Here is a 21,747-nt window from a genome sequence, read left to right on the forward strand (position 1 = left end):
TGCTGTGCTCTGCTAAGTCGCTTCATTGTGTCCAACTCTTTGTGACTGCGTGAACTGTAGCCCTTAAGGCTCCTCTGTCCATAGGATTTTCCAGGCAAGAATACTGGAGTAGGTTGCCTTTTTCTGCTCCAGGGGATCTTCTGGAGGGAAGGATCTAACCCATGTCTGTTACGTCTCTTGCACTGACATTTCCTGGCCGGCAGGTTCTTTACCACTAGCGCCACCTGGGAAGCTACATACTACAAAATTGCTGTATTGCTGAAAAGTGGTTACTAATTTGCAATTCCAATAAACAATATATAAAATGTGTTGGTAAGCTTATAAAAAAGCCCTAAACACCAAACACAGTTTTTCCTTGTAAAGGATAATCTGTTTATTACAAAAAGAGCATTAAATAACAGTATAAAAATCACTAAAAATTCCATAAACCAGAAATACTATTAATATCCAGTGAATTTCATTCTTTCAAACCATCTCTTTAATATACATGTATCATATATATAGTTACACATACATAGGACAAATTTTACAAAAGTGGGTTCATATGCTGTATTTAGTACATATAGCAAATTAATTTTACTTCAATTTAACCAAAGAAAAAAGTGTAAAATTTTCAACTTATAAAAAAATTTTTTTCTACAAGAGAATCTAGTTCTAAAGACTCCTAAAATTAAGGCCAAGTATAGAGAACATTAGAGAGGCTGGAGTTTTTTTTTTTCCAGCTTCATGTATGTTTTAGAGATCGTATGACTCGTCATAAAAGTGAGTTCTACTTCCTGCTTACATTATTTCTGTACAGTGTTCAAATATTTCATTTGTCTTAATGATTTCCCATTATTTTTACTTAAAATTTCTAAAGTGTTTACTGCCATTTCTTATACTACTTCTTTTTTTCCCCCAAGTCCTTAATTTGATTCATTTCTTGTTCAGTAACATTAGGCAGTTTTTCCCCCAAGTGGTTGTATGCTTATAAGTACTTGCATACTTAAGAATGTCTATTCCCTTTATATTTTAAGGACAACCCGGGCTGGGTATAAAGTTCCTGGCACACTGTTTTCCTTACACCTTTGGAGCCTTTTGCTTCACTGCCTTAATGGAGACCTGAGGCCATCCTGATCCTTTCCCTCACTATACATGACTTGATTTCTCTACTTGGGTACCCATATAATTCTTTATCTCTTTAAATCAAGGTGATTTTTCTTCTGTTTGAATTTAAGTTGATTCACTCAATTCTCTTTATCAGAAATATCAGTTAATCATAGGCAAGATTTTTTTCCATATCTCTACAGCTTTTTCCATTTTTTATTTCCTCCAGTCTGTTTTCTCTGTGCCTTGTCTATTTTGCATTTTGTGAGGCTTTCATTTTCAGTTTTCAAATCTTCATTTCTTCAAGCTCTGCCATGCTTACTTTCCACCTCTTATCTTTTAATCTCTTTGAACTTGTATTCTTGCATTTTAAAAAAACAGATCATTTTATCTTTTTTGAATCTGTAGAAACTTGTTCCTTTTTTTTGGCTCAGAATGACCAGCATGTGAGCATTCTTTTCTGATTAGTGCTTAATTAAACTTAGATCTGCCAAAATTAATGGAAAGGGGCTAGAGGAATGAACTTTAAGTTGGGTTGTTACATTGGAAGCCTCTCACCAAATCCATTGTTTCCTTTGCCCATTCTTTAGTATTTAAAAGGTCATCATGCCCAATGGCAAAGCTTTTAAAGCAGTATAATTCAAATTGTGGGGAGTATAAACAATTTAGTGGTTGTACACCCAATGGTAAAACTGATAATGCATAGAAATATCAGAATGTATTTTGCATAAGGAATATTTTCTTAAAATCTGTTTTAGTGCAGAGTATGTATAAGTATAGAGGTAAGATGCAAAATATGTCTCTTAATACAGGGCAAAGAAAGTTGTAAACCTTTAGTTCCAAGGCCTCACTCATGCAGTAGGCTAGCACACAGATGACAGAAATGGTCCTTCAGCAAGGTCTGTCCTAAATTCATCTGCTGTACAATTCTGTAGTTTATCAAAGTGATCTCCAGAGAGAGAGGTTTGACATGTCCCACTCTCAAGTAGGCTTTAAGTTTGTAGTTTATGCTTGGGAAGGTTTATTTTTGGTATTAAATATTACTGGGGTTTAGGGTGGGTTTCTACATTTTTATACTTTAAAAATATACTTTTAAAACTAATATACTGGATGATAACTTGGTTGGTCGATAGGTCATTCAGCCAGACTACACTTTTTTTTTTTCCCATTTAGAACACTTTGATAAAAGAAATAACTGCTAGGACTCTCTATAACAGATACAAATAGAGGTGCTTATATTTAATTTTTAAAGACAGTCCTATATATAGTTGTATGATGAACCATAATGACTGTTATGATTTTATTAGCTCAAATATTATCAGGAAAAAAAAAAAAAAAACAAATATTATCAGGAGAGCAATTATTGAAGAACATGAAATCTCCAAATATGATCCCCAAACGCTTTAATAGTGATGCAAAAGTCCTTAAGTTCAACAAGTAATAGGATGTTTAGCCTATGAGTAAATATGACTTCCCAAGAAACTGGATCCTGTGAGGCAGTTGGTCTTCACAATTGTTGCCAGGGGCAGAGTTGCAGGAAATCAATTATTTTTTTCCATTTTAAAGGAGGAAAGGTAAGTACAGGTAGAGAGGACTCCTCTAGCAAAGATCCAATACCCTCTTGATTATCAATATCCATGGGCACTATTTAATCCTTATTTTGCTTCTTTGTCCTCAGCTTCCTTAACCCACTCCTATTTCCTGTACCTTTCTGAAATGATTCATTTCAATTTTCAATCAGTGTTTGCACTTCTTCCTCAACAGTGTGAGTGTTGCTTATGATTCTACTACTGGTTTTCCTTACAAATGTACGCTCCCTGGGCATTGCATTCAATTCTACACCTTCCACAATTACCTAAACATTGTCAATTCAGGGTCAGATCACTAGCTCAACTCCAGTTCTTATTTATAATGTCTGGGCTTTATCTAGACATACCATAGCTGTCTCAAAGTAAACTTCAAGTTAAGCTGAATGCATTCTTTTCTCCCTACTACCGCAATTCCCACTACCTGCCCCTCTAAAGCCTGCTCTCTTCCTGCTGTATTTTCTGGTTTTCTGAATGGTGCTGTTGTCCAGTAACTCAGGTTAAAACCTTGAGTGGCATCAGGTATTTTTCTCTCCACTGAACGTTTTCACCCTGGTTTCCCTACTGCTACTGCCTAGTTTTGCTAATACCAATGCTCACAGCATAAAGGTGCTGAGCACCTTAATTTGGAATTCAAGGCTGTAGGGAAGAAGAAACAACACTATACAGTAATGCTACGTAATAGGTGTCAAGTTTTACTGTTTGTTGAACGATGCAACTGGATTAAATGATCCAGAAAAAGCCTTACAACTGAATTATTATAAAGCTGCTGATAACAGGTCAGTTTTCATGTTTATTACCATTTGCTGCTGCTGGAAGTAAAACCTAGAGCTAATATATTTTACCAACTTGGTTTTTTTTTTACGGGACAGCAAGCATTAGCACATATCTCAGAATTCTCAAAACAGTTCTAATCTCAGTGTAAACCGAAACTAAAACCACAGAAAAACAGGAAATGGGTGTGTCAAATTTAATAACAAAAATAACAAGGGGGCCACATTCTCCCCTTGTTTCATACACTCTATTTGAATCCATTCTACCCTCATAAATTTTTGAGTACAAACAAGGTTGATTGTACAAAGAGGCCAAAAGCAGCTCTCAGTTCAGGAAGCATTATCTTTCAAATGTGTGGATTACGTACAATTCATAAAGAGATACAAAACTCAGCACCTCTTTCATGTTAAAAAAAAAAAAAGAAAGTGAAGAAAACTTGGTTTAAAAAAATCTAAAATACTCTCATAGCTGCCTGGGACTGAGTAGATCTTTCTCCCGCGTAGACAGATGCCTTCGTCTCCACAGAAGGCCACTTGTATTAAAACCAAATTAAGTCCATTACTCATTCCCTCTCCGGCTCTTCTTGTGGCTTTTCTTAGACCTGAAATGGTGACACATACAAATCATTAAATTTACCAGCTGTTTTAGGAGCTGAGCAAGGATTTTTGAGAAAGACTGATACATGCTAACATTGATGGGGACAGAGAAGACAGTCAGTGTTCATTAAAAGTACTTGGTGTTTTTATGTTTAAGAGCAACAGTGAGTTAGGCATTACTCTCCAAAATTTACCATTGAAGAAATGACCTCTGAGAGATGGGAGTGCTTCCAACAGTGTACAGTATCTAGAGGTAGCTGCTAATGGAAGCTTACCAAATGAAAATGACTTATCCAATGTCACTTAACTGCTAAGTATTAAAAACTGGGACTGGGACTTCCCTAGTGGTCCTGTGGTTAGGAATCTGCCTGCCGATGCAGGGGACACGGGGTCAGTCCCTGGTCCAGGAGGACCCCAGGTGCTATGGGGCAGCTACGCCTGTGCTCTGCAACTGCTGAGCCCACGAGCCCCAGAGCCTGTGCTCTGCAACTGGGGGGGTCGCTGCAGTGAGGGGCCCACACCACGGCTGAAGAGTGGCCTTCACTCGCCACAGCTAGACAGGGCCCAGCGGCAAAGAAGGCCTGGTGTGGCCAGACGTAAATATATTTTAAAAATCTTAAAAGCTGGGACGGAATCCCAGGTCTCCTGAGATTAAGGCTCATGCCTTTATTCAAAGCTGCAATCCTATAGGAAAAACAAAATAACTATATATATATAAAATTCTAGTAATTTTCAGGGCAAGAAACCACTTCGTCCTATAATTAAGGAGAATTCCTAAATTGTATTGATGGAGATTATATAAAATTTCAAGTCCAACTGAGTTATAATTGGGACTTCAGTCAGAACAGAAGTTAATCCATACCTTTCAGGAGATTTTGAGTGGCTCCTGTGTCTGTGACTGCGGTGATGACCTGGAGAAGAAAAAAGGCTGTTCAGTGTACCAGTTTCCACCCTCATACTCTCTGCTGTTATTTCCCCTAGTTCCTTTCATTTTTGGCTTGTGATAGGGACAGCTTGTTGGTAGCGATGAACTGAACCCACATAGCCTTCAGGGCTTTATGGCTAAATTTCACTAACATCACACTGGGTATTTACCACTACTCTGTCATGTCTTACTCCTGTAATTTCAGAAAACTGAAGCTCACCATCCTATCAACAAAGCTGGTAAATGACAGTTAAAATGTGAACTCTAATTTTCAAATTCTATGTCCACTTCTTTTTCTAGGCAGTAATGGAGTAAGGTACTCCTGTATTGCAGGAGGCTAATTACTCCTATTACATTTCTTTATTAAGACAACCAACAGCAACCAAAAGGCCCCAGTGCTGTACCTGGGGACTTGGAGCGGGATCTGTGCCGTCTGTCTCGGGACCTGCTGCGATGACGTCTTGGGCTCTTGCTCCGATGCCGTTCTCGGCGAGGGGAGGGGCTGTGGAAATGACTGGTCAGACTCCCATATCTGTCCTGACACATAAACACAACACCCCCCCCCCCCCAAATCTCTACCCTTCATCACAAGTCACTAAAGGCCTACCTCCTCCTTTTGGGAGACCGACTCCGCCTATATGGAAAGAAAAAAGAGAAAGAAGAACCTTAGTAGGTGCCCTGGACACTGTAAATTGCAAAAATTGTCCCAATTCTTAACCCAACTCTGTTATCCATGTCCTTTGTTATGTAACTTTAAGACCCTCTGACTCCCAAGTCTGGGATTGGCCAAAGGGGTATTTGTACATGTGATGCAGATGCTACAAAGATTACTTGCATGGTTGGGCTTGTCAGTCTTGTATTCTGCCACTGCCATGGGAACAGGCCTAACCTAGCCTAGAATGTGACACATAGAGAGGAGCTGCTCCAGTCATCCTAGCTAAGGCCACCTACACTAGCCAACAGAGAATATTGCAAAACAAGTGAGTGACCATAGTTTATACTCAAAAAACTGCCTAAGCCCAGATTAAATCACTGGCCACAGACCTGTGAATTAAAATGTTTGCCACTGAGGTTTTGTGGGTGGTGTTTTTGTAGCAACTAATACATTGGCGAGCACACATTCTCCAGAGGTTGGCATTTTCCTTCCATGAAGTCCAAACTTCTACACTCCAGTGCTTAAAGTATCCCTGGAAGATGCCAATGACTAAGGCCTTACCTTCTGGGAGACCGACTCCTACTCCTCCGATAGCGTAGTGTGGGAGAGCGACGGGGTTTGTCCAAGTCTCGGTAGCTTCTCCGGCGATGATCAGGTGATGGCACTCTTTCCAACTGGAGAAGAGATGGCCTGGGTCAGTGATGAGCACAGGCTGATAGAGAGCCAACTAGGAACATGGCTTGTACCCTCCTCCCCATCCCACCCCAAATTCCACCTCCAATTGACTTTAAAACACAGTAATTTGAATATGTATGGGATAACACTAAGGACCAAAAAACCCACTACCAAATAAAAAAATTAAAATCTTTCTAATAATCCCGTTACTGTTCTAGTGCTGGTACCATTATTCTGGAACTATGTAAGAGTAATGACAGGTAAGTATGCTTATCTCCTAAGAAGTTGGATTTCTAATGTGAAAGAAGAGATAGAGATGTAAAACTGATGAGGTTAAATACAGTGTTATCTTAAGCTTAAAATTTCTTTTTCCTTTAGCTTTATCAACTGTAAAGTCCTAGAAATACCATGTAGCAATGAGCCCAGATTGTGGTCTCTAAATAACATATCTCGCTTAATGGAACTAAGATGTTCTTGGAAAAATGGCTACTTTTAGGTCCAGGCTAAAATATAACAAGAACATATCATTGTATCAGATAGCAAGTGCTGAAACTACTAGGATTGTATCCAAAGGTGAAGTTGAGGGGCCCCCACTGGCCAGACATAGGACAATTTCAGCATCAACAAGGACAATAATGATCCAGAACACCAAATATACTTAAATTGAGAAATTCAAATGTTACCAAGGGCATACCTTCTTAGGAGAATACTATAAAATCAACTCATGATTTTAAAAACTGACAAAGGGAAATAAATAATTTATCTTGCTTTTCTTATATAAACTTTATAAAAAAACTAAATGTTGATTTGGGAGGTTTTTTTTAAATATCATTATTTTACAATCCTTAATGGGTCTATGCAGAGATCATCAGTGGATCCTAATATTATAAAAAGAGAGCAGACTGTTCATCCTGGAGGAAGTACACTATACCTATGAAGTAGTGTTGCTCTACTCCAAAAACCCCAAATCCAATTAAAGACTCAAGAACTAGTTAACAGAAAATAGACAAATGCACACGTTAAGTGATACCACAGGGACACAATCACAAAAACAGATTATGAAAATTTGTACAGAATGTTATGACCTGACATTTTAATATTAAAGAACCACTGACTTAAGGGCTGAAGATGGTATATGGCTGTGCCTGAAAAAGGGGTCCATGTTTTTTTTCTGAAATATGAGATATATGATGGCTGTGATCTGCTTTGAGATAACTGGTGAAGGAGAACTGAGTAGATGTGGAGGAAACAAAATAGCTGAGCTGATTACTGTTGAAGCTAGGTGATGGGTAAATGGAGGTTTATTCTCTCCATTTTGGTATGTGATTAAATTTTCCATTAAAAAGAATGCATATTTTTGGTTCAATCACCACAGAAGAGCCCCTCAGCCACGCCTGGCTTTCCATTCATGAATGACTGTGCTTCCCTTAGCACTTACCTTAAATGGAGTCTACTAAGCTCAGAGCTACACTTTCATCTGCACTACCTCAGTATCTACAGGCCAGAATTTCTTATATTTCCCCCTAGCTTTTTTACACATATAATTTTAATCACAAATGTTTTAAATCTTTAAAAGAAAAACAAAAAAACACAAAGCTTACTGTAATCATTTCCACGTTATCACATACATTTTTTTTTCTGGCTGCACCAAGTGGCATGCAGGATCTTGGTTCTCACCCCGCCCCACAGCAGATGCATGGAGTCTTACCCACTGGACCTCCAAGGAAGTTCACTGTTACTTTTCATGATACTTCTAATGGTGGCCTAATACTCTGTTGAATTGTTAGCAATAGTTTACCTGACTGCTCCCTGACAATTTGCTTGTTTTCAAGTTTTTAGCATTTTAACAAATAGTGGAAGAACATGACTATGCAGTAGGTTTTTATTTCCCTAAACTAGGTTTACTTCTTAGTACGCATTCAATTATGATCAGTATTATTTTTGTCCCACGTATTTAATAGCTACCACTTATTATGCAATTATAATGTCCCAAAGCTAAGGGCTTTATGTATGTAATTTCATTTAATACTCATAAAAGTCCTAAAAGAAAGGTATCATAATGTTTGCTTTATAGAAAAGAAAATGGAGATTATGTAATTTACATAACATAATGCCAGTAATAAACAGGAGGGCTGAGATACGGATCAAGTCCATTTAACTCTAGGACCCACACTCTCAATGATGAAATACTGTATTTTGGGGGTTTTCTTTTTTGGTTAAAACTAAATAAAGTTTGAAAACAAAACAAAAAAGACATTCCCATTCCCTGTAATTCTCCTTCCTGCAACCCTTCAGCTCCCAGGTGCCTGACCTTCTCATCCTCCTCCTCCTCCTCTTCACTGGACTCCACGTCGTCCATGTCTTCCTCCAGAGCGCTAACCCGCGGCTCCAGCTGCTCGGCTTCCTCTAGCACGTAGCGTTTCTACGGGGAACACAGAGAGAGTCAGAGAGGGCCCTCCATCTCCTCTGTGTCCTGAAGCGCCAACACTGGGCTTCTGCAAGTGGCAGAAAACCTATGGCACAACAGCCGAGGCAATTTCATTTCAAAGATATCCTAGATGCAGATTTTCTTAGAGAGTTTAGCATACCTAGGATCTATATATATTTTTAAGTTTCCCTGTAAAGAGATAAATACAAAGATGAAGAGAATATCACTTTTCTATTGCCTCTATTCCCTGTGACCTTATACTCTAAGGTAACTAGAATATCAATCAGTATAGCTGTAGCCTTGAATAACAATTATGGGCTTCACACACAAGGGTCAATAGTTCAAGATAATGTTGGCTGGGAGTTTTCCAGGAGCGGCTCAGGCCAGAATCCACTAAGAGATTCACTGAGACTCAGTCCAGTGTGGGGGTTTGGGTCCTCCTGCTCTTAAGTAGCACCAATTCTCTCACAGACCCAGGATTTGGGGAGCTGTCTACAGACATGCATTTTGAGCAAGGCTCAGGACATAAACAAACCACCTCCTAGTTTCATTTTCTTCTAAGATGTGACTTAGCAGTCGTAAGTGACTAAGGACCTGAAAGGCAAAGGTGAGTTCAAAACAGACAAAAGGACTGGCTGGGTCATAAGACCCTTATGGTTTGGTTTTTGTTTTTGTGTGTGTGCGCGCCAAGGACATACAGATCACTGGATAGCCCTAAAACAAATAATAGCATTTGTACTCTTATTTTGCTCTCATTCATTCCTAACAAAATTCTATAAAGGTTAGGAGAAATGAGATAAAGATGCCATTCAGTGAAGTGAATCCTTTGAAAAAGGGTTCCTTGGAAAAGATCACCACAGTCTGGGATCTAGGACTATATCAGACAGGGCATCCAGAATCCCTGATGCTCACCAGACTTGGAAGTGATCAACGTCAATGTATTAACTTAGAGTATTTGTATTTGATAAAATTAGAATTCATTCCAGAGCAGCTCCCTGCCAACGCCAGGGCACGTGAGAAGCTATGCCCTATGGGTTGCTTAAAAGAAACAAATCAAAGCTAAACATAGTCTTAAGGGTCACTTCATCCAGCACATAGAGAGGCCCACACCAGAACACACCTCTCAGTGATATGATAACATATATCAGTCATATTTCAACTTTCCTCTCTTCAGTGAGGTCTGCTTTGTGATCTTCTAGACTCCAGCAGACTACCCCATTTGCATCAACACGCTTGCTCAGAGGTGACTGGACTTTAGAACCCTTAGTCACAACCTGACTATAGTTCGGAGTATATCATTTTTTACAGTATTTCTAAACATAATAATCCGCACCCTACTCCAGTACTCTTGCCTGGAAAATACCATGGACGGAGGAGCCTGGTAGGCTGCAGTCCATGGGGTCGCGAAGAGTCAGACATGACTGAGCGACTTCACTTTCACTTTTCACTTTTATGCATTGGAGAAGGAAATGGCAACCCACTCCAGTGTTCTTGCCCGGAGAATCCCAGGGACGGGGGATGGGGTCGCACAGAGTCGGACACGACTCAAGTGCCTTAGCAGCAGCAGCAAACATAATAATCACAGCTAAGGATAAAAAGTGTGACAACTGTACCCTAAAATCAGGTTTTCAGATTTGAAATGTCATTCTTTTCACTACAGTCTATAATAATCAATATGGAAAAGAAGATATAATTTTCAGAATTATTTTCTAGGATTTTCTGTAACTGAGTCACTCTGGAGGAAGAGTGGTTCACTGCAGTTATCTGTGAGCGCTCATCTACCAACTATCTCTATCTTTCTGCTTTGCTGCCTCAAGAAAGTTTACCTTACCCATTTATCATATTTACAATCCATTCTATATTCCACATTGACGTTTTTCAGGTCCCTTTGATCTGTTGTTTATTGAGGTGAAATTCACAATGTACACAATTAGCAATTTTCAAGTGTAAAATTCTTCCATCACCACCTCTCACTAGTTTAAAAACTTCCTCATCACACCAGAAAAACATGCCATACTTATTAATTAATCATTCCTCATTCCCCTCCCCTGAATCCCCTGGTAACTACTAATCTCTACTTTGTCTCTTACATATTTACCTAGTCTGAACAGGCAAGTTTGTCCTTGGAGTACAAAACGCAACAGGGCAAAGGCTAACAGAGTTTTGCCAAGAGAACACTGGTCATAGCAAGCACCCTCTTCCAACAACACAAGAAATGACTCTACACGTGGACATCACCAGATGGTCAATACTGAAATCAGACTGATTACATTATTTGCAGCCAAAGATAGAGAAGCTCTAATATAGTCAGCAAAAACAAGACCTGGAACTGACTGTGGCTCAGATCACGAGCTCCTTATTGCAAAATTCAGGCTCAGACTGAAGAAAGTAGGGAAAACCACTAGACCATTCAGGTATGACCTAAATCAAATCCCTTACGTTTATACAGTGGAAGTGACCAATAGATTCAAGGGATTAGATTTGGTAGACAGAGTGCCAGAAGAACTATGGACAGAGGTTCGTAATACTGTACCAGAGGTGATGACCAAAACCATCCCAAAGAAAAAGAAATGCAAGAAAGCAAAATGGTTGTCTGAGGAAGCTTTACAAACAGCTGAGAAAAGAAAAGAAAAGCAAAAGGCAAAGGAGAAAGAGAAAGATACATCCATCTGGATGCAGATTTCCAGAATAGCAAGGTAAGAAAAGAAAGCTTTCTTAAGTGAACAAGGCAAAGAAATAAGAGGAAAACAGAAGAATGAAAGACTAGAGATCTCTTCAAGAAAATTGGAGATACCAAGGGAACATTTCATGGAAAGACGGGCATGATAAAGGACAGAAATGGCAAGGACCTAACACAAGCAGAAGAGATTAAGAAGAGGTGGCAAGACCACACAGAAGAGCTAAAGAAAAAAGGTCTAATGTCCTGGATAACCAAAATGGTGTGGTCACTCATCTAGAGCCGGACATTCTGAAGCATGAAGTTAAGTGGGCCTTAGGAAGCATCACTACAAACAAAGCTAGGGGAAGTGATGGAATTCCAGCTCAGTTATTTCAAATCCTAAAAGATGATGCTGTTAGTGCTGCACTTATTATGCCAGCAAATCTGGAAAAGTCAGCAACGGCCACAGGACTGAAAAAGTTTTCATTCCAGTCCCAAAGAAGGGCAATGCCAAAGAATGTTTAAATTACTGCACAACCGCACTCATCTCACATGCTAGCATGGTAATGCTCAAAATTCTTCAAATTAGGTCCAACAGTATGTGAACCAAGAACTTTCAGATGCACAAACTGGATTTAAAAAAGGCAGAGGAACCAGAGATCAAATTGCCAACACACAGTGGATCATAGAAAAAGCAAGGAAATTCCAGAAAAACATCTACTTCTGCTTCACTGACTGTGAAAGCCTCTGACTATGTGGATCACAACAAACTGTCAAAAGTTCTTAAAGAGATGGGAATACCAGACCACCTTACCTGCCTCCTGGGAAACCTGCATGCAGGTCAGGAAGCAACAGTTAGAACCGGACATGGAACAATAGGCTGCTTCAAAATTGGGAAAGGAGTACATCAAGGCTGTATATCATCATCCTGCTTATTTAATTTCTATGCAGAGTACATCATCCAAAATACTAGGCTGGACGAATTGTAAGCCGGAAACAAGACTTCCAGGAGAAATATCAAAAACCTCAGATATGCAGATGATACCACTAAATAAAGGCAGAAAGCAAAGAGGAACTAAAGAATCTCTTGATGAGGGTGAAAAGAGGACAGAAAGCGAAGAGGAACTAAAGAATCTCTTGATGAGGGTGAAAAGGGGAGTGAAAAATCTGGCTTAAAACTCAACATTCAAAAAACAAAGGCCATGGCATCTGGTCCCATCACCTCATGGCAAACAGGGAAAAAATGGTAACAGTGGCAAATTTTATTTTCCTGGGCTCCAAAATCACTGCAGATAGTTGACTGTAGCCATGAAATTAAAAGACGCTTGCTCCTTGGAAGAAAAGCTATGACAAACCCAGACAGCGTATTAAAAAGTAAAGACATCACTTTGCTGACAGAGGTCCATATAGTCAAAGCTATGGTTTTTCCTATAGTCATGTACAGATGTGAGAGCTGGACCATAAAGATCTTTGGCTGATCTCCAAAGAATTGAGGCTTTTGAACTGGGGTGTTGGAGAAGACTCTTGAGAGTCCCTTGAACTGCAAGATCAAACCAGTTAATCGTAAGGAAACTGACCCTGAATATTCATTGGAAGGACTGACTGAAGTTGAAGCTCCAATACTTTGGCCACCTGATGCAAACAGCCCACTCACTGAAAAAGACTGATGCTGGGAAAGACTGAGGACAGGAGGAGAAGAGGGCAACAGAGCCTGAGATGGTTGGATGGCATCACCGACTCAATGGACAAGAGTCTGAGCAAACTCTGGGACATACTAAAAGACAGGGAAGCCTGGCGCACTGCAGTTCTTGGGGTTGCAAAGATTTGGACATGACTTAGCAACTGAACAGCAAAAATACTATGTGACTTTTGATCTTTAAATTATTCCTTCTTGGCTTTTATCTAGCAAGGCAAGGTGGGATACAGCAAACTGCTTCAGAATTACTGAGCTACAGTAGCATCACAAAGGAGATCTTAAGTTCTGGGTCTTCCCAATTTGGGTTTCCGTGGTTGCTTAAAACTCTGAAGAATCTGTTCCCATGCCCCATTTTAAACACTGTCTCTGGGACCCTTTCATCAATGCTACCAATTTTACACAGAATATCAGAATCTGAGAGTCAAAGACTCTTGCTAGTCTACAGGTATTCCAATGATTTTTGCAATACATTTTACAATTTCACTGAGGTATAACTGATACACAATAAACTGTAATTTTTATAGTATACAATGTGATGAGTATTGTGTTGTATACAAATGTAAGTCAGTACATCAGTACAATGGATAGAGCCACTCCACCCAATAGTTTACCTGCGCTCCTTTCTGATTTCTCATTCCCTCTCCTCCCCGATCCCTTACTCTATAACTAGGCAACCACTGTTCTTTTTTGTCACTATAGTTTACATTTATTAGAAAAGAATTACACAGTACATACAACTTTGTGTCTTTTTTCACTCAGCACAATTATTTTATGATTAATCCATGCTACTGCTATTTATCAATAGTTCATTTTTGCTGCTGAGGTAGTATCATTGTATGGCCACATCACAATTTGTTTATTCATTCACTTGATGGACATTTGGGTTGCTTCCAGTTTCTGGCCATTACAAATAAAACTGTTAAGATTACCTGTGCTTAAGTCTTTGTGTGGACATATGCTTTCATTTCCTGAGTAAATTCCTGGAAGTGGAATAGCTGGATTGAATGGTTAACTTCTTTAGAAACTGCCAAACTTTTCCAAGTTTGGTTGTTCCATTTTATGTTGTCACCAATAGGCTATGGAGACTTCTAGTTCCTCCACATCCTCACTAACACTTGATACGATCAGTCTTATTTTACACATTTTACTAGGTATGTAGTGCATGTTTCTATGCTTTTAATTTGCATTTCCCTAATGATTAATGATATAGAACACCTTTTTATGTGCTACTGGTCGACTACATTTTCTTTGGTAAAAGGTCTGTTAAGAATTTTTTGTTCATTTTCCCACTGGGTTGCCTTCTTGTTAGTAAGTTCAAGAGTACTTTATAAAGTACAGATTCAAGAACTTTTATGGATGTATGTTGTACAAATGTATTCTTCCAGTCTGTGGCTTGCCTTTTTAGTTTTGTAATAGTATCTCTTGAAAGGCAAGTGCTTAATTTTTATAAAGTCAATTTATTAATTTTTAATAAATAATTCACATTTTGTTACAAGAATTTGTCAAACACAAGGTCACTAAGATTTTCACCTATGTTTTTCTTAAGTTTTCTACTCTTAGCTTTTATGAGTCTATTATCCCCTTCAAGTTTATTTTTACATATAATGTGAGCTAGGGGAAGACATTCATTTGTCTCATATGGCTATTTAATCATTTTAGCACCATTTGTGGAAAAGATTATCCTTTTTCAATTGTACTGCCCTAACATCTCTGCAGAAAACCAAATGACCATAAATAGGTATTATACACTTATTTCTGGTTCTTTCACTTTGTTCCACTGATCTGCTTGTCTAGCTTTATGCCACTACAACACTGTCTTGTAATTAGGTAGTGTTTGTCCTACTTTATTCTTTTTCAAAGCTGTTTTGGATATTCTAGGTCCTCTCCATATTCATATACATTTTAGAATTAGTTTGTCAAGTTCTATCAAATTTTATTTGGATTTATTTGGAACTGAATTGAATCTATGGATTAATTTGGGAGAACTGACAACAATTGTTAAGTCATGGTATCATATATCTGATATATATATATATCAGATATATCATGAACATGATATATCTCCATTAATCATGTCTTCTTTAACTTCTGTCAGTAATGAAATGTTTTATATTAATAGTTTAAAGTCTTACACATTTTTGGACAAAATTATCCATAATTATTTTAATTTTTGATGCTGATATAAATGGTATCTTTTATATAAAATCTCAAATTTAATTGTTCCTAGCTCATGTACAGAAAACAACTGACTTTTATACACTGACCTTGCACCCCACAATTCTGCATAAATAGATGACTGGGTAAACAAATTGTGGTATATATACCCATGCAAAAGAATATTATTCCTATTTAGCAACAAATAAAAAACTATTAGTATATGCAAAAACATGGATATATTCCAAAATAACTATGTTAAGTGAGGAAAGATTAAAATATTCTTTTTCTAATTCTTTTCCTATTTAGGTTATTACAGAGTATGGAGCAGAGTTCCCTGTGCTATACAGTACTGGAGGATATTATTCTAAGTGAAATAAGTCAGACAAAGACAAATACTGTATGATATCACTTATATATAGAGTCTCAAAAAAGTAACAAACTAGTAAACATAACAAAGAAGCAGACTCACGGATATAGAGAACAAACTAATGATTACCAGTGAGGAGGGGAAGGGAGAGGGAACTAAGAGGAACAAAGTATTCGAAATCAAATAAGCTACAATATATTGTACAGAGCCACTGTTTTATAATAACTATAAATGGAGTACTACCTTTAAAAATTGTTGAGTCACAATACTGATATACCTATAACATATAATACTGTACATTAACTACACTTCAGTTAAAAAAAGACTTTGAGTTCCATGGTGTTTTATAATGTATGTGTATAAAGAGATCTTTACACACATTTTATTGTGTGCTGTGTATGTATGACCTTTCTCTCTTACCTGTAGCCGGGGCAGAATGATATCACAGACTCTCTCACTGTGCAGTAGTTCATCAATAAATTCATCTACATGCATCAGCTCAAACTCTGAAAGAAAAACTGTAAGCTTAAGTAACTTGGAAATAAGTTTAAATAGCCAAAAAGTTAAAAAAAAGTTTAAGAGTCTTTATGTACGATATCTAATAGGGTATTTGGTATAGAAAGTGTGAATCCTCTGCAGCTTCCCTCTGAGTGTGTGTGTGTGTGACTTAGTCGCTCAGTCATGTCTGACTCTTTTGTGACCCCATGGACGGTAGTCCACCGGGTTCCTCTGTCCATGGGATTTTCCAGGCAAGAATACTGGACTGGGCTGTCATTTCCTTATCCAGGGCATCTTCCTGACTCAGGGATAGAACCAAAGTCTCCCACATTGCAGGTGGATTCTTTACCATCTAAGCTACCAGGGAAGCCCCTTCCCTTTGCCTGCACATGCACTAATAAAGCTGCTGCAGTGTGGCAATTAACACTGAATAGATTACTGTCAACCTGGGCTCAACCTACAAGCTTTCACTGCCTTGTCATCACCACCAATCTTCATCCAGTCAACTCCCCTTTATTGAGGCAGTTTATGTGCCATGCTTCTTCTAGGAACTAGGGATAATGGGATGAATGAAGCGGTCCCAGTTAGCAGGAAAGACAAGCACAAAAACAAGCACAATGAGTCCTGAATTATAAAAGGGTAATGTTTTTGAATAAAACTTACAACTCAAGTACAGTATCTCCTGTGAACCTACTAAGTCCCTAAAAATATGTATCTTTTCCCCTACGTGGGGCAGCAAACTTTATTAAATGGATATATAATTGACTTGGGGCTTCCTGGGTGGCTCAGTGATAAAGAATCTGACTGCCAATAAAGGAGATGTGAGTTTTATCTCTGGGCTGGAGAAGGAAATGGCAACACACTCCAGTATTCTTGCCTGGAAAATTCCATGGACAGAGGAACCTGGTTGGCTACAGTCCACTGGGTCACAAAGAGTTGGACATGACTTAGCAACTGAGCACACATGCAAACCTGACTTAAGATGTCGTATTAGTTCCAAGTGATAGTGATTTGCTATTTTTAAGAATCATGTATCTTACATGGTAAGCGGAGCAACAGCTTTTTAGAATTTCTATGGTAAACATTACCTTAGTTTAGTGGTTCTCAACCAGGGTTGTTGCCCCTCCAACTATGGGGTGCTAATGGCCTTCAGTGAGTAGAAGCCAGGGATATTGCTAAACATTCTACAATGCACTGGACAGCTCCCCGTAACAAAGAAATATCTGACCCAAATTATCACTAGGTTTAAAAACTCTACCTTAGCTTAGCATAATATAGTCATAAATAAATAAGTAATCTCATGATGGCCAGGACCATGTCCATCTTGTTCGTCACATTATTTCCAGTATGTAGTACAGTACCCAGCGCAACACTGGCACTTAGTATGTATTCATTCAAGTGAATGAGTAAGCTAACAGAAGTTTGAAGAATAATACCAAATTCTTAAACTTGTACTGCTTAATGTGATATTTAGAGGGTAAAGGCCAATGTTACTAATCTTTTGTTATGACACTAAGTGAGAAAAAGTTCTGATTGCATTCTCTGAATCCCATTTTATCATAAAATGTGTCTCTCTGTAAATGGTATGGAGCTGCCCCTCCTGGATATACTTATGTTTTAACAAGATTCCTACCTAAGTATGAGCACACTCAGTCCATGTATTACAGGGTCAAGTATCATGTAAGAGAGGCCAGTAGAAAGAACTGTGAAGGTCCAACAAATGGAAAACTAACTTTGGGAGGTCTGGGGAAGGATTTTAAGGGAAAGGTCATTTGAGAGATCGATCTTACGGGATGTAGCACATGATGCCAAAGCAGGGATTAACGTAAGATGCAGCTGGAAAGATAGGCAGACAGGGCAGACTGGGTGAGGTTGACAGGAAGCTAGTAGTCTAATGGAGTATTATGACTCCTCACGAGAGATGGAGGACCTGACTGAAGATGCTAACAATCTGGATTATGTGATGCCAGAGATACTGGTGAAATAAAAACTGGCTCAGGGATGAAGGCCTAGATACTTAGGACCATACTCACCTCCATTTCGGTTCTGGCTCTTGATTTTTCGATAGTCATTGTATAGAGGCTCCAAGTACTTGTAGCAATCAATTGCAGTACCTGTCAACCTCATGTAAAGTGCTCCCAGCATGCGGACATACCTGACAGATAGACAACAGTGAAACAACAGGCCATTCCAAAAAGTTCCTGAGCTTTACAAGTAGCTTTTCTCATGACAGCAGTGGATAAACAAGTTCTTTTTTCTCTTTGGTAGATGAGAAAGCTACATTTCTAGAGGCAGCATAGGGCAGCAGAAAAAATAGCTAAAATATGGAAACCTGGGTTCAAGTTCTCATTCTACCACTTACTGGCTGCAGTGACTTGGGATATAATGTTCAACTTTCCGAGTCTATTATATCATCTGTAAAACTAAGATACAACCTGTTTACCTCATGGGATTATTTTAAGAATCAAATGAGATACTGAATTTAACAACAGAAAGTAGAGATTTATTTACTAACAATATAATTTACACAGATTGCTAGTTGCTGGAAAGCAGAATGCTGCTTATGGAAAAAAGTCAGTCATCTGGGTTCAAATTTTGATTCCATTATTTACTAACTCTGTAACACTAGGCAATTTACTTTTGCTTTCTCAGTCCTTGTAAAATGATAGTCCCTAATTTGATGGTTTGGTATATAAGTAAAAAATGAACGTTACGATGCTAAGCGAGGTATATAGCACACCGTAAGTACCTAATGAGAGTTAGCTATTTTCTAGCCATTAATTTGTAAGTTTCCTTTATTTTCCCTTTCTCCTATACCCCAACTACCTACTCAAATCTCCATTTCAATAAACAGTAGGCATTTGAAATTCATTTCCTTATATGACAAACAGAATACATTGGCAAAAAAAAATGGACTCTGAAACCAGCTTTGCCACTTATCAGCATTTGACCTTGGGGAAAGCAATCTCTCTGTGCCTTAGTTTCCTCCCGTACATAATGGGGATAATAATTTTACAGGGTTGTTGTGAAGGTTAAATAAATTATTGCATGTAAATTTCTTAGAATAGAGAGTGGCAAATAATAATTATTACATCTGTCTCCTGTTCTTATCTGTGAGCTCCTCAAGCAGCTTGTATTTTGGGGCCAGATACCATGCAACAGGCACCGATAGAGACTTACAGCTCTTTCTTCCTTAATCCTCACATCTATCCCGAGCTGGTATTATTGTTTCCATTTTACAGGTAAAGAAAGTAAAATTTAGAAAATTAAGTAACTTCTCCAAGGTAACAGTTCATAGGTAATAGGGTCTGGACACGAACCTACAATTAACACAAATGTTTCCCTCTTCTTTACCACACTTTATGTTGCTTCCTTCATCCTTAAGTATTCAGTGCTACCAACATATTTGGCATTAACTTCTGCTTAATATATGTCAGTGAGTTTTGTGAAATACTTTTTTGGAGGAAAAGTCACCAAGCCTCAGAAAGTAAAGAAGAAGGTCAATACAATCAAAACAGACAAAACAAAAACTCAAGGGGTTCAAGAACAAAATACCAGAGTGGGACTCTGGAAATGAGATACACTGCTTTCCCTTCTTTTAACCAAAGCCAAATTCTGGACCACGAAATTAAAATATTTATATTAGCTAGTAAATATTTCACTCACTTGAAATCTTCATTTTTTATAAACTCTACAATGATATCCTTCTCAGGTTGAATCTGAAGCATCTTCAAGGTTAAACACAAAAAAGGAGTGGGCTTTATGTTGCCACCGTAGACACCACCCACAAATCTTAACTCCATGGCTTTATCAACTACAAGTTCAGCTAAAAAACAAAAACAGAGAGGCATTGCAGACATATTAGGACTAAGTTTTTACAGGTTTAAAGTGCAGAGAGTTAAAGTTAGTTCAAGATTTGGTGTTCCTGAATTAACAGCTTAATATTAGGAGAACAAGTGTGTAATAAATAACAGCAGCCAATATACACTGAAAGATTACTATACGCCAAGTACTCTGCTAAGCATTTCATATTATCTTATTTAATCTTCACAAGTCATGAGGTTAAGTTCTAGCACTGCCCTTGTTTTCAGCTAAGGAAAATGAGGGCCAAGAAACATTAAGTGATTTGCTCAATATTCACAGCCAGAAAGTGGCAGGGCCTGGATTTTCGTCCAACAAGTCTAACTTCAGTCTTTGCTTGTCACCATCATGTTAGGGGAAAAACTGCCAGATTAAATAAGAGTTAGAAGGACGAAAACCGTAACAAACCTCAATAACTACATAACTCTAAGTAAAGTTCATCTAGACAACAGGGATAATAACCTTTCGATGTTGTCATCAAAATCAGACACCAGTTTCGTGAACTAGAGCAAGTCATTTCACCTCTGGAATGAGAAAAGGCCCCCAAAGTAAATCTTACATGACTCTAAATTTAATGGCAACTCAGAAAAACAATATCACTCCTCCGTGGACACATAGCTAGGGTGATGGCAGAGCAGTAACAGCAGAGGAGTAATTAACAGTGGTGACAACTAGCACCACTACCACGACTGATTACTGAGTACTTTTATTAATATATAGCTGTAGCTAAATATATATAGCATCATGGACTCAATGGACATGAATTTGAGCAAACTCTAGCAGACAGTGGAGGAGAGAGGAGCCCGGCAGGCTACGGCCCATGGGGTCACAAGAGTCTGACACTGCTTAGCGACTGAACAAGCTGTAACTATACCAAACACTTCTTATACATTATTTCATTTAATCCTTAGATTTCTTGGATTAAATCATTTAATCCTTTGACCTTTGATGTGAGTATTATTGTGCTCGTTTTACAGAAGATGAACTCACGGTTCACTAGGGAAACACAGGTACCCCCCAAAAAAAAAGCCAGAATTAAGCAAGTATCAAAGACGATCCGAAGATTTCTCTTAAGAACATATATTTATATTAGGACTGGGATGTGAAAATATTGCAAATGGTCCAGATTTAGGGGTAGTAACATTATAAATTTGGTTTCGGGAATACTGACGCTCCTTTAAGACCTTCAGGGTTCCCATGTTTAACACTGGAACCCAGCAAGTTATCATTAAACATGGAATACCTCAAAGAAACGACCTGTGACACCTTTCCGAATAAGGTCCTATCAGATCTGTGTTCCCAAAGCCCAACACAACACTAGGCACAGAGTAGGCGCTCAGATTCTTCTGAATGACTGAAAAATTCCCCCTAAATCTCACCGCCAGTGGGCCAGTCCTATTGGACTGGAAAACTGAGCCATGGGACGACAGGAGTTGGGGCAGGGATGGGGGGTGTTCAGCACGCTCCTGCTCACCTGTAAGTCCAAAGCACTCCTCTTTCCAGTATTTGGACTCATAAATTCGCGTCCGAATGATTTTCTCCACCAGATACTGAGGGTTGGTGCCGTGGATGCTGTGCGCATCTTTTACCGTACGGTTCGCCATTTTAGAACGTCTGACGTTCTGTTTCCGTCGGGTCCTTTAAGACGTCACATCCTGGTTAAAAAACCAGAGAGAAATGATAAGGTTGGAGGAAGTCTCACTAAACGGTTTGCGCGTCCATCTTGAACCCGGAAATGTTTTCGAGTTAGGACCTTTCTTCGGCAAACGGCTTCGCAGACCTAA

General features: G+C 38.6%; 1 protein-coding gene across 1 annotated transcript; it reads right to left on the bottom strand.

Annotated features, from left to right (window-relative positions):
• Positions 1-345: 345 nt before the first annotated feature.
• Positions 346-21,701, bottom strand: PRPF38A (pre-mRNA processing factor 38A). Its single transcript, XM_043878802.1, has 10 exons — positions 21,438-21,701; positions 19,769-19,928; positions 18,136-18,257; positions 16,025-16,110; positions 8,609-8,719; positions 6,184-6,296; positions 5,575-5,601; positions 5,372-5,469; positions 4,905-4,953; positions 346-4,047 (listed from the first exon to the last, which is right to left on the bottom strand). The coding sequence occupies exons 1-10, from the start codon at positions 21,565-21,567 to the stop codon at positions 4,005-4,007; spliced, it is 939 nt and encodes a 312-aa protein (XP_043734737.1). The 5' UTR covers positions 21,568-21,701; the 3' UTR covers positions 346-4,004.
• Positions 21,702-21,747: the final 46 nt, after the last annotated feature.

The sequence above is a fragment of the Cervus elaphus genome, chromosome 20, assembly GCF_910594005.1.
Source record: "Cervus elaphus chromosome 20, mCerEla1.1, whole genome shotgun sequence".
NCBI classification, from domain to species: domain Eukaryota; kingdom Metazoa; phylum Chordata; class Mammalia; order Artiodactyla; family Cervidae; genus Cervus; species Cervus elaphus.